At 41.6% G+C, this 13,069-nt stretch overlaps 1 protein-coding gene across 1 annotated transcript in view; it reads right to left on the bottom strand.

Annotated features, from left to right (window-relative positions):
* Positions 1 to 2,494: 2,494 nt before the first annotated feature.
* The window catches only part of INPP5F (inositol polyphosphate-5-phosphatase F), a 37,409-nt gene continuing 26,834 nt past the window's right edge, over positions 2,495 to 13,069 (bottom strand). Inside the window, exons 11-20 of the mRNA XM_021529278.4 lie at positions 12,004 to 12,081; positions 11,148 to 11,268; positions 9,156 to 9,284; positions 8,343 to 8,460; positions 7,643 to 7,841; positions 6,745 to 6,816; positions 6,578 to 6,651; positions 5,255 to 5,383; positions 4,441 to 4,528; positions 2,495 to 3,994 (exon numbers count right to left, since the gene is read on the bottom strand). Coding sequence (XP_021384953.2) covers positions 2,902 to 3,994; positions 4,441 to 4,528; positions 5,255 to 5,383; positions 6,578 to 6,651; positions 6,745 to 6,816; positions 7,643 to 7,841; positions 8,343 to 8,460; positions 9,156 to 9,284; positions 11,148 to 11,268; positions 12,004 to 12,081 — 2,101 coding nt within the window. The 3' untranslated portion in view covers positions 2,495 to 2,901. The remainder of the gene's footprint in view (positions 3,995 to 4,440; positions 4,529 to 5,254; positions 5,384 to 6,577; positions 6,652 to 6,744; positions 6,817 to 7,642; positions 7,842 to 8,342; positions 8,461 to 9,155; positions 9,285 to 11,147; positions 11,269 to 12,003; positions 12,082 to 13,069) is intronic.

The raw sequence follows: 13,069 nt of genomic DNA, 5'->3' as shown, positions 1-13,069 counted from the left end.
GGTTGTGTAAACTTTCTCCCTTTAATAAGAAGAGAATTTAAGCCAAAGCCCTTCCTACATAGCAGTGGTAGGCTCTGTTCTGGAGTACATTTGTGCTCTGCTTTCTGCCTGGCTGAATTGTGAGGATCAGAGCTATCAGGGGCCAGCAGCTGCAGCTGCAGGAGGTGCTGACTTCACTCTCTGTGCACAGCACACTCAGAGCAGCAGCATTGTGATGGTATCACTGTGTGGTACCAAGCAGTGATTTGATCTTACCCATGACCAACTCAGGTATGAAATATGTTTGCCTTGTGCTTAGAGCAGACCATGACTTCTCAAATTTCTACAATGAGCTTTATCCTGATACAGCTTCTTAAAAAACCCCACACTGACTGGACAATGGATGATACTCCTGTTCTACTTGGCAGTACTGCAGGGTGTGTAAATGGTTTGGATAATGTCACTGAAGCATGAAGAATGGTCTCTCCATCCCAGATTCCTGCTGTGCAGTTTGAGTAGTCCTCAGAGGACATGCTGACCCTAATGGGACTTGCAGAACTCGTTTACCAAAGGTGGCTTAGAGTGAAAGCCTGGGAGTAATCCAGGGAGGCTGCAGAAACCTGTGATGGAGCCACTTCCACATTTTGCTTTAATTAATCCTGTTCAGAACAAGATAAAAGACTGACCAAGTTTTCATTAAGCTCAGATCCCCTCTACTTAGTGCTTTCTGCTGGCTGAAATCAGAGGGACAGGAACCCCCTTTTTTATGGCATTTTCCTGTTCTAAACATAGGTTTTGCTGTACAGCCAATCTGGCTATTTTGTCTCTTCACACTATAATGAGTACTTATTATGAGAAACTTTTTTTTATATCCTAAACTTGAGCCAAGTTTAGTGCTGTTTCAAATCACTTAGAGGTTATTTCTTTTTTTTTTTTTAACACTAGAAATGAATACTCATGGTTTCATCTGACTTGTGTTGCATTACTGTGAAGTGAAGCAACTGAACAAATGAGGAAGGAAATTGGGTCTCTTCAAAAGGCAGCTGGGCTGGAATGCAGGGTTGGGTTCTAAGATTGCCTCAGGGGATGGTTTTGTGCCCATTGCCATCTCCAATATTTCATAGGCAGGGCTGGGACAGTTCCCAAGCTGGAAGGACATTGATCTGGAGAGGGACAGGACAAGGGGCAATGACTTCAAACTTACAGATTTATATAAAATATGAAGAAATTCTGCCCTGTGAAGGTGGTGAGGCCCTGGCAAAAGTTGCCCAGAAAAGCAACACCATTCTAAGAGGATAAAGAACTGAAGTCATGGCTGTGTCCCTTGGCTACCAGGGAATTGTGTCTGTAATTTTGAAAAAAAACCCAAAGCTCTGCAGTCCCTCATCCCTTAACATCACATATCAAACCCATCTTTTGCTTCCACTTTTTTATTAAAATATCTCATGTATATTGCTCACATTAAAATACAGCAGTAGTTTAATTTTAAATATAGCCACAAGTATAGACACTCAAAAAAAAAACAAAAAAAAAAACCAAAACAAAAACCCAAACCCACATCACTTTAATAAAATAAATAAACCAAATTTGTTTATCAAAGTTTCAGGTGATAAATGATTTCAGACACAGTACAAGTCCTAAGACACAGAGCTAGCCTAGCCCAGGACACGACGTTGTGGGGACACCACGTGCAGCCTATCTACAGTAGAGGGACAGGACAGAGGCACTGGGTCTGGCAGGGTGGTTACAGTCACAAACCACAGCACAGGAAGGTCCTGCTTCACAGCAGCTTCTGGACAATGTCCTAGCCTGGAATGGCATGGCAAGGCATTCCTGGGAAGGAGGATTTAACAGATGGAATCCTTTGACACACAGAGCAAAGGGGATATTTTATCCAGCTCCCAGCAGATGCTTCACCCTGCGAGGTGCAAAGCTGGAGCTGGTTGGGAATTTGGTCTTTAATAGATGCTGACAGCTATGCTCTAATGCAACCCTGATCTTACAAAGCAGTGCACTGGCCTTCTGCTTTAGATGTTAGTTGGGATTTTGCATCATTTTTCATACTTGAAGAGAACCCTAGCACAGAGGGACACAGTGCCTGATGGGCAGGTATCTGGCTCATCTTGCTTTACAGAGAAAAAAATTAGAGCAAATGGGCATAGTTTGGAACTTAAAAAAAAGAAAGGAACTGCTTTAGTATGGCCAAGACAATTCAAAGACATTTGCTTCATTTCCCATCACCTCAAAACAAGTGAGGGAATAAACCAATCTACAGAAGAAATCTGCACTGCAGGAGTGTGGGTATTTCAGATTCGGTCTCTAAGTTTTATATATAATGAAAGTATCCCAGGATGTCTGGAAAGAAAATGATAGTAAGAAAATCTTACTTTCTGGTTAACATACTTAAATTCAACAAAAACACATTGGTTCCCATGGTAGAGGCACAATTCATAGACAGCTGCATCTAGAACTTCATTGAAAACAAGTAAAAATACTAGTCCAAAAATAAATAAAATGTAATTTACCGGTACTTTATTTTGCTGGTGTAGTGCAAGGTAAGTAAGGTCAGAGAAGTGCAGTATCATCCTTTGAGTATAAATACTTTCTACACAATTCAGAAGAGCTACAAAATTAGTCTCAAAAAAATAACTGTGCAACACATCTAAGATAGACAGCATGCTTATTGAATCCCAGTGTCTAAGCTACCTGTTTAAATATGGTTTATACAGGTTCTGTCTCACCTGCCTGAGGGAATTCTGAAGCTTGGTCAGAACCAAATTCATTTGCATCTCTCACTGCTTGTAAACAAATTACCTGTTATCAATCCCAGTATCCAGTAGCAGTTCATGCCACAATAGTCCTGATGTCATTGTGTTATTTTATTAGAAGCCACAGCTAGAAGAACACTTCCCGAATGAACAACTAGATCTGAATTATTCGTGTCTGGCATTGCGTAAACATTTCTCTCAGTTCTTTTTGTTTGATTTCATTTAAAGCTTCTGGTTCCGCAGGGCTCTTTTGGACCTTTGCCACAGCAAAATTAATCCCTTGAGTCAATCCTGCCTGGGTGATGTTGGCAACCTGGACCATGGAGCTGCGGATTTTAGCGAAGGGAGACACGGCCCTGCTGCTGCTGCCGTCAGCAGGGGAAGGAGTGGTGTGGAGTCCTGCCTCGTGGTTCCCACACACAGATCCCGGGCTCCTGTGGGATTTACTCAAGTCAGGCCCAGCGACAGCCAAGAGCTGAGGGTTTGGCTCAGCAGACTGAACATCCAGCTTTGATGGCCTGGAAGGAACGTCTGCAACAGCTTCGGCCTTGGCTTCTGCCTTCTTGGCTGCGCTCCCGCTGGTTTGGGTCTGTGTGTGACGGGGCTCCTGAGAACCAGCCTGGGGCTCCACCACATCGCAGCCCTTGCTCTGGGCATCCTGCACGAACCTCTGGCAGTACACATCCACGGGCTTGGCGAACTGCAGCTCCGCGCTGCCGGCAGCGCCCTGGCCCTCGGCCGGCAGGGCAGCGCCGACGCTGAGCTCGGTGCTGCTGAGGGACTGCGAGCGGCTGCCCGGGCGCGGCGCCGAGGCGATGATGCCGCAGCTGGGCAGCACGTAGTCCGTGGGGCCGATGCTCTCCAGGGAACCCGCCAGCTGCGCCTCCTCGTCCGACTTGGAGTTGCTCAGGAAGTCATCGGAGTGGAACGAGTCGTTGTCTGAGGCTTCCGTGTCAGATTCACTAGGGGCTTTGGGATCTACCCCTGGATTCTCCAGAGTTTCAAGGCTGCTGTCTGATTTCCAAAGATTCACTTTCAAATTTGGCTTTAAAAAATTGACTTTCACTTCAGGTTTGGCAAAGCTGCCCAGCTTCCGAAGGTTGCTGATGTTCACGTTGGATTTGGTTTGTTTCACCTTTTGATTGAGCGAGGAGAACTTGCTCAGTAAATAATTCTTGCCTTGGGCCAGGGACCCTCTGTTCTGAGACCGAATGCCAATGATGTCTTCATGAGGTTTGCTGCTCCTCCTAGAAGAGGAAGAAGCTCTTTAATGTACAATCAAAGCACCAAGTATACACTGTCTTCCAGTCTACTTCTTTAACAGAAGTGGACATTTCAGTTCCTAAGTTACCCTTTCTTTACATAAATAATAAATTTAATCCTTTTTTTTTACATAATAATATTGTATCCATATAAGCTAAGCAAGCTCAAACCAACAAAGGACAGTAGCCAAACAAGGGGAACAGGAAGTTCCTGCAGGTACTTTAAATTCTGATGAAGAACAATTTAAATGCTCAATTTTTTTAACCCTGACATTGTGTATACTCAGTATCCACATTTTGCAAGTAGTCAGTCTGCAATACCTATAAAAAGAACAAGGTTTTTTTTACTACACTTTCTACTCAGCTGGGAGAAGCAGCTGAGTTGAGAGCAAAGGTGGGATACAGAAGGCTCACATCATTCAGGTACTCACCTCTCCAGCTTCTTCTCAATAATGGGCACATCCATCCCCATTGCTTGCTTTGTGATTCTCAGCATTTCTGCAATGCACTGAAGAGTGTCTGAAATGCAAGCAGCAGCCTGTCAGACCCTTAAAAACACCCTTAAAAGTCTATATTCTACAATTAACAACAAAACAGATCTAATTTTAACATAATTTTGTTTCGTTTTATTGCCTTTTTTTTCTTTTACCCTGCAGAGCAGTTGTGCCCTTCAAGTTGCAATTCTGATTTAAAGCTTACAAAACAAACCTAAAGAATAATCTCTCCTTCAGCCCTAAATACTCAGCATTAAGTGAACCACTGCCACGCTGCCTCATTTGGGGAAAGAAAAGAAGCAATTTTATTTATTCTAATCCTCACTGACAAAACTCAGTGCTCCGGGCATGAAGTGATATTTTTTCCCTTGTTAGTGTTCAGTTAAACAACAAGCAAGGACATTTCCAAACACTGATTTCACTAAAGAAATCCATTTCTTTACCTCTTTAGTAGTTAATTTAACTTCATTTTCTAAGTTTTTGGAGTAGTAAAGACCGAGAGGGAAATTACTCTAGTTCTAGAGAGATGTTTTGCTTTAAAGCTGTATCTGAAACTTATTTTTCTTTCTAGTAAAACAGTAAGATATGAATGGTTTTTTTTAATTGCTTTCCCACTTAACACAACAGAATTTTATTGGAGTGATTTCTGAAGAAGGAGAAATTTTAAAAGCAACGGAACAATTGTTTTTTAGAGAAACACCAATGCACTGGATACACTTCTATGTCTAAAACTTCTACATAGGATACAAACCTTTTCCATCTTCTTCTGGGCTGCGAGCCACAGCCCTGAGAGTGTGAAAATATCCACTCATTTCTTTGTATTTGTAATGCAGCCTCATGCAAGAGAACTTGGGTTTGCCAAAGAGAGTAGGCTCAGGCCCTGAGAGAGAAACCAGGAGAAATCTTTAACCAAACACTGAAAGAGATACTGCAGAGCCTGCCCCTAAGGGTATGTAAGTGCTGACAGTCTTTTTCAGCCGAAAATGTTTCATGTTTTTATAAGAGCAGGACAGATACTTTAAATGAAAGATTTTCACATTAACTAAACAATCAGTAACTTACAAAAAGCAATTAAACTCTCTGTATGTTTATTACAATCCAACCTGATTGTTTATTGCAGTTCTCCCTTTCAAATAGAAGGAAAAAAAAAGTTTTACACTTTCTACATTCTCTGGGATTTTTAGGGAATGCTCTTGCAAGGATTAAAGGGAAAGCTAATGTTTTTATCAAGGGAATGTAATGGAAATTTGAAGATTTAGGCCAGTACTTCAACTCTTCAGTGTAGTGCATAATCCACAACATTAAATGAGATGTGGATGAGGATGTTTCACTCTGTTCTGTACCTCAGAATACAAATCTCCACAAGTGAGGCAGACCTTTCACCTGAATGCTCAGAAATTGCAGAGGCAGTGAAAGTCAGTCAGGAGATGATGAAATCACTCTGTGTTGTGTAACGGAGGATTAAACTCCATCAGGAGGCCACACCCTCCCTTCTCCCCAACTGGATCACCTTTTTCATGATTCAAAGACATCACATCTTTAATGCTTCCTGTAGAAAATGCTGGATTTAGCCTGCAGATGTTACATTCTATGGCAAATAAATTAAACAGCATAACAAGGTACTTTTGTAACAGCATGTTTGTTATCAGCCCTTAAGAAAGAAGCTTTACAAAGTTATGAAACAGATCTGAAGTACAATTCCAAGCCAGTTGCTGTGTTTGGATCAAAGGAAGAGAGCCCTGAATGCACAAATCTGTGACTCATTACAGAAGTTGGCAAAATTGCTACTGCCATTTGATAAATAATGAAATCTGTTTGGATGACTCCATGGCTCTTTTAGGAGTTTGAAAGAGGGAAAATTCCAGAACCCTTCCAATGATCAAAGCTTCCATTTCCCGCAGCAGGAAGAGTCTGGCATCTGTTACCAGCCAGAAGGGCCATTTCTAGGTGGGGTGCCAAGGGTTTGTGCCACACTTCAATGACTGCTGCTTCAATACATTTGTAGAATGCTTTGATAAGTGCTCAAGCCATTGTTAAGAGCATTCAAAAAAAAAAAAAGTGACTGTTTTCTTACCTATTTCTATTTTTTCCAGGGCTTCAAGACTTAACCTTTGGTACTGATTCACTTTGTCAATCTCATCATCGTAACTGGAAAAAAGAAACAGAATTTAGTGCTTCCTACTAATCTAAAGCAAAGCTACTAAAATAAACTACACGTAGTAAGGGAAAGTGGTAACTTACTAGGCCACATAATAGGCAGAATTTGAAAGTAAAAGCAGCACATCCACATCCTTATGAGTGGCATCGATGAGACTGAAGGGAAAAAAAATAAACAGAGGGTAGAAGGTTTTATTTGCAGGGCTGTAACCTGTGCCCAGTGCGTTCTGGGGACACTTTAAGAGCTGAACACAAGTTACAGGAAGTTTCAATCACAGTGTGTTATCAAATCCATGTAAGCAACCCTCTCTCTCAAACCTGAAGTTACCTAAAAGCTCAAATATGTCAGCAAAAAGTCCAAAAATAAATAAAGCCCACGAGCTATTAAAAATGCTACTAGAGAAATGGAAAAATACCTCAGACTCAGTGAGGGTGATGAGTCTGTGCCCTGAATAGCTGTCATACCAACCTGCTCTGCTGGTTTTAGATGCTGAAGTTTAAGCTGCAGGAGATCTACTGTTTTTCTCTTGCAAGCTCCTGAACACTGAACTTGCTATGGAGTGAAGTTCAGAGCTGAGGCCCACTACTTCCCATGAACAGAAATCCAGCCTGTCCAACTGCTGACTCATTCCCCAGGGATTCAATCTCATCAGTTAAGTTACACTTTCCCTATAAAGCAATAGGGAACAACAGCTCCTCAAGCACTCCCTCTTAACCACACTTAGTTCTACAAGTTCTCTTCATGGTACCTGCCACATTTTGGCAATATTAACCACATCCATCCATCCATTTCCAGATGATGTCTCAAAGGTCATTCCAGCATGCACCATTTTTATGGCATTTTGGGAAAAGCACATGTTTAGATGCTTTTGTCCTTCTACAGAACTGTCCACACATCAGCTATCAAAACCTTTTAACATCACAAGTAACTAACAGAAGTTTCAGAGTAGCAGCTGATGAGTTTTAACTTCGTTCAACAAACCTTGGATCACAGTCAATGAGTGCCCAACCTCCATGGAATTTTTCATCATCTGGCAAGAGCAGTTTCATGTAGCTCTGCAGCAGCTGGCTGATCAATTCCTGGTGGCTCCTCAGGTTCTCCTTGTGCAGGGCTTCGTGCTCCTTCTCTTTTGTAAATATGGAGTACAGGTCCTCTGTCACAGGGATACCCTGCATCAAATCTAAACAAACCCCAGGAAATAACAAGCAAGAAACAGTTAAAAATGACATATGGCAAGAGTTTGTAAATTCCTTCTAAATGCTGCATTTTAATCATGCTCTTGGTAGTCTTTCTGAAAAGAATGTTTCCTGGAACTGAAAACTCAGAAGGTGTAACTCTACTTTCAGTGAAAAACAAGAGTTCCTCACAATTTTAAGAGATACTTGCTACATGAATTTACCTTTGTCTTAAAAAAAAGAGATGCTACAAGACATTTAATGCTAAAATGAAGCTGGGGCAAAGTCTCCAACGACTCACACTGCAATCCCTTTGAATTGAATGTTGCTTAAATTGTAAAGTGAGTGAGAATGTTCCTTGTAGTGTCCAGTACAGACATGTACCAACTCACAATGCTTTTAAGCAACAGGGGAAAAAAAAAAATCAGTCAGAAAGACGAAAGCAATATGATTTAATAATCCATTCTAAATACCACAGCCTAGCTGGGCTGAAATTGTGCTCTTACCTATGACTGCTTGCCTGTAAGCATCCCTGAAACGATTTAGGTAGTATCTGTTTGCAGAGTTCACTCCATCCTTCATCACCCCTGCCAGCTTTCTTTCACCAGTCCTTGTGAAGTCACCCTGTCACACACAAGATGCAAATCTTTACATCAAAATTAGGAGCAGCAGGCTCAGCTCAAAGAAACTCAGAAACTCAGAACAGAATAGATGGAAATTCAGGAATTATCTTCAAGTAACAATTTTATATAGAAGTTGAAAATACCGATTTTTTTTTTCAAAGAGCATCTTCTGGCATTGACTCTGCAGAAAATCCTGTGGTTTTGACAGATTTACAATTTCAGTAGGAAATTTTAATAGAAAACAAATCTGGATGTATAAGCCAGCTAACATTGAAGCAGGACTTTCAATACATCAATCACTGTGATGCTTCACTACCTCCAAAAGAAAAAAAAAAACCCTTTATTTTTTGGCCTTTAATGTGAAAGCAACACAACTGGGACAGTAGAGACAACTGAAGCTTACTGAAAAATGGTTTTCATCTCACTGCTTTCGCTACCAAAACAAGACAAACATAACATACTGGAGGAAAGCAACACATCCTCACAACCTCAGAAACAAAAGGAAGTTTTTAGGCCACGGAAGGTTTAGAATTTGAATAAAACGTTGTTTTGGTAGTTACACTTCATTTTCCATTTCAAGGGAGGCTCCTGCCTTCCTTAGCAGACACCTGGCTTTCCAAACCAAGACAATACCCCAGGGTTCCCAGCTGAGCCCCGTGGCCAAGGCTCACCTGGGGCAGGTGAGCTCCCCCTTACCTTGAGGGCGGCCGTGCCCGCGTACTGCCGGCTGATGGCATCGCCGTTGTTGGCCCACATGATCTGGTAGATCCTGTTGCATTTCACTGGCAGAGGCTGCTCTGGTGGCATCACACCCAGCTTTTTGAGCTGCAGTTTGACATATGTATTAATTCAGTGCCCAAAGTAAAAGTGATTCTCGGTATCAGAACTCCGTAAAGGAAGCGCTTGTCAGATTTTGTATGAGGGGAGGAGGAAGCCATTGTGCTGATTTGTCAGATTAAATTAATGAATTGGTGGTTTATTGCTAAACATCACATCAGTGGAGGCAGCAGTAACATTAATTATGGATGTTAAGTCAATCATCAAAAAATTAGCTGAAGAAAACAAGTTACTGTAGATTCTACAGGAAATTTTTCAATAGGGAATCATCAAAAAACAGGCGTCACAATTTTAAAATAAACAAGTTAATTTGTCTTCTATTGCAAAGGCATTCATGACCTCAAGGGTCTGAAACCAAATAAAAACAACTTCTTATGTTGGTTTATTATTAGTGCTTGCACATTTTGGACAGTTACTGCTGTCACTGATATTAGGGTGAGATCTCTCCCTCTTAGAACACCCAGTCCTTCGGTTTTCCCCAGATAAGCCTCGGGTACAACACCAATGTCAGGCTTTGTACACACACTGAGTGGGTAGAGCAGCACATGCACAACTGCAGTGCAGCCACTAAATGATAGGGATAACTTGGAACAAATGATAGGAAAACTTCCATTTACAACTGAAACTAAATGCTCAAGGACTCTTTTCAAGTTAGATGAAAATTAACACAGAGCTGCTCATTGACTCTGAAAGCCCTATCAAGTTTCCAGATGAGAGAAAGCAGGTCCAGAGGTTCCAAGGAAGAAGTGTGAGATACATGTAACCCTCAGTCCTTCACTCCATGCCACTGACCCTGCAATGCTCAGGGCATTTCTCAGTCATTAATTGATGCCCAAGAACTTCAGCTCCAGGATGAGAATGATGCAGCACATCACAAGTTCACACTTCAGCAACGATTGACTCTTCACAACAATCTGTAACACTCTTGTTTTTGAAAGAATTGTCTTGGAACTCGAGAGTTACCCTGGATAGAAACCCTATTCTAAAATATTGACTGGGGGATTGCTGATCCCTCCCCTGGTCCTCAGTACTCCTGTGTCAGGAGCTCATAATAGCAGATCACAGAGAGGAACTGCCAGGTACAACAGCCAGATCCATTCACTTTCCACCCTAATGAAGGACCCACTTCATCCTTTCTCCTTCACTTTAACCATAATCAGGTTTGCTCATTTTGGGCTGTGACTGGAGCTCTGGTGTTCCAGTTGCAGGACATTAAGTCTGCATTAGGTCTGTAGCAGAACTGTGTCAGTCAAGTCTTCACAAGGGAACAGAGCCACCACTGAGCTTATAGAAAGCAAGTGAGGGCCAGAGCAAAGAGGAAAACTACAGGAAAGTACTCTCAATCTGCTTGAAAACCCCTCCTCTGTACAGGGAGAGCTATTCACAGCCATCAAGGCTATTTACATCATGAATTAATTATTCCTCTACACACAGAAGGGACAACTCATCTCCCTACTTGCTGCATCACAGTATTTCACTTCAAAGCTCCTAAAATAGCACCCAACTTGTTAAGATTTTAGTCCTTTAACATAAATTCAGTGAGGCACTTTGGGGAGAAGGTGTCTTGTTTCTAAACTCTGTATTCCTACATAAATAACTTAATCTGAAATTACTAAATCCAAACAAGACAATCCTCTCCAAGTTGTGGACAGTCAGTCCTTAAGGAGGCATCACTGCTCTGTAATTATTTCAAGTTTTGCATTTGTATATATTATTCCTCTCGGCTTCATGGTACTTCAAACATTTTGCAAAGATTTTTTCATAGAGGTCAGTTCAGCATTTTTCAAACACATAAATTTCTCTGTGAAGAACAGTTAAGGTGTGAGGCACTCAGCCCTCAGATTTACATGCCTGCTGCTCCATGACCACTCTGGCAATAGCAGCCTGCACAACGTTGGTCCTATCCAGGCAGTCCATGCAGTTAACCCGGAAAATTCCCTCCTGCTTACAGATCACTCCTGCTTGGTCAACCCTGCCAACAGGAAGAGAACAAAAGCACACTGAGACACTGAAAATCCAGTGTAATTCATCAGCTGCTATAAACAGTAGAACATGGAGCACTATTTATGGTTGTACTCACACCCCAGCCACACCCCACACTGAATTAACTCTTCTTGTTCCAACTTAACCTCCTCTTTAATCTAGTCTGGATATCTGACAAAATCCTACTGAGGCCATAAACTTGAGATGCAATCAGATGCTGAATTCAATTCATACATACATAATAAAAGCTTTCAAGAGCAAAGGCATTTAATTTCAAAAACAGAGAATCCAATGATAATGACAGCCATACAGAACATTAGAGAGCAATTGACTGAGGCTGCAGCCACACGTTACCCAAATGTATGAACTTTAATCAGTTCAAAACAAGGTCAAACATGTCTGCTTGCTGTCAACAGTAAGGGTGCCATCCTAGGGTTTGTGGGTCAAATACAGAGTGTTTCACATTAAATGTGAGTGACCCTAGAAGTGTGAAATGCAGAAATGCAGTAAACCTCAGGGAGGAAACAGCACCTGAGAATTCCTGCTGTCACATGGATAGAACACCAACACTTATGACAAAAACTCTGACAAACAAGCTGGATGTCAAAAGAGAAATATAAAACATGTTGGTTTGGAGAAAAATAAGGCCTATGAATATCTACTCATTGTTGGTGTTTTCCTCTACAAATGTTCCCTACTAGTCTAAAAACAGTTAAGTACCTACCAGCACCACTTCATGTCAAGAATAATATCATGAATGGCATCAGTCAGTGTTTGAACATTTTCAAACTTCATTCCTCGGCTGAAATAGAGAATTTCACAAAAGTTAGTTTGAACTAGAGCAGTGACTTTAGTTAGCAACTTTATCTTATTTGTACTGCTAACAAATATGATGTTTTGGCTAACAGAGACAAGCATTCCCTCCTGCAATGAGCTTTAAACAGGAGCCAACTGACAATGAGCCAATATTCAGAACTATTTTGCAGTACAGTTCAACGTCCAAATCCAAGGCAAGAGGTTAAAAGATCATAAAATTCTCAAGACTTAGCATTTTTTAATGCTGCTTCCATTAGGAAGTGTGCAGCTATTCAGGCATGTGTAACATTTTGTTCTCATTTTAGTCTCAAGAAAAAGAACTACTGTAGATTTGGAACTGGGAAGGTGAGTCTTGCTTTGCCAGTGATTGTACAGAGAAAACCACCTACAGACACATCACCCCCTCCTCCCCCTACCCCATCTGGTTATTTTTCAGGATTGCTCTCAATTCACTCCTGCTCACAGTGCAGAAACAGTCCTGGTCACTATAGCTGTTTGTAGGAAAAAAGTGAATGAAGGAAAATGAAAATTCCTCTAAACAAAAGATTAATTATCAAATCAATCCAGGGTGCCACCAGTCCTACAGAACTCTCAAAGGCCAATACTGTTCTGAGAGGGGTTTCCCTTCCCACCACCCCCTCTGACAGCACCTACTAATGCCATACTCAGTCAGCCAGTAATGCTCTCCCAGGCCAGCTGCAATCCCCAGATTAAGTTTGGAAGTGAAGATTAAACCAGTTTAGACCTCACACAAATGCAGCCTGCTTGAGGGGAGCAGGAGAAATACATGCCTGTGACAGATGACATGCCTGGCATGTGAGCACTGCTCTGGAGCACACAGCAACAGAGGGCAGTCATAAAACAGCAACTACTCACATTGGATTAAGATAAAATCCGTGTATTTTATATTGAAATAACAACATCAGGGTCCTGAAAGAACCCATCATGTTTTTATAGAAACAAGTAAGAGAAAC

The sequence above is a fragment of the Lonchura striata genome, chromosome 6, assembly GCF_050655825.1.
Source record: "Lonchura striata isolate lonStrDom1 chromosome 6, ASM5065582v1, whole genome shotgun sequence".
Lineage (NCBI taxonomy): Eukaryota > Metazoa > Chordata > Aves > Passeriformes > Estrildidae > Lonchura > Lonchura striata.
The sequence above is the reverse complement of the archived record's forward strand: the minus strand, read 5'-3'. Positions and strand labels throughout refer to the sequence as shown.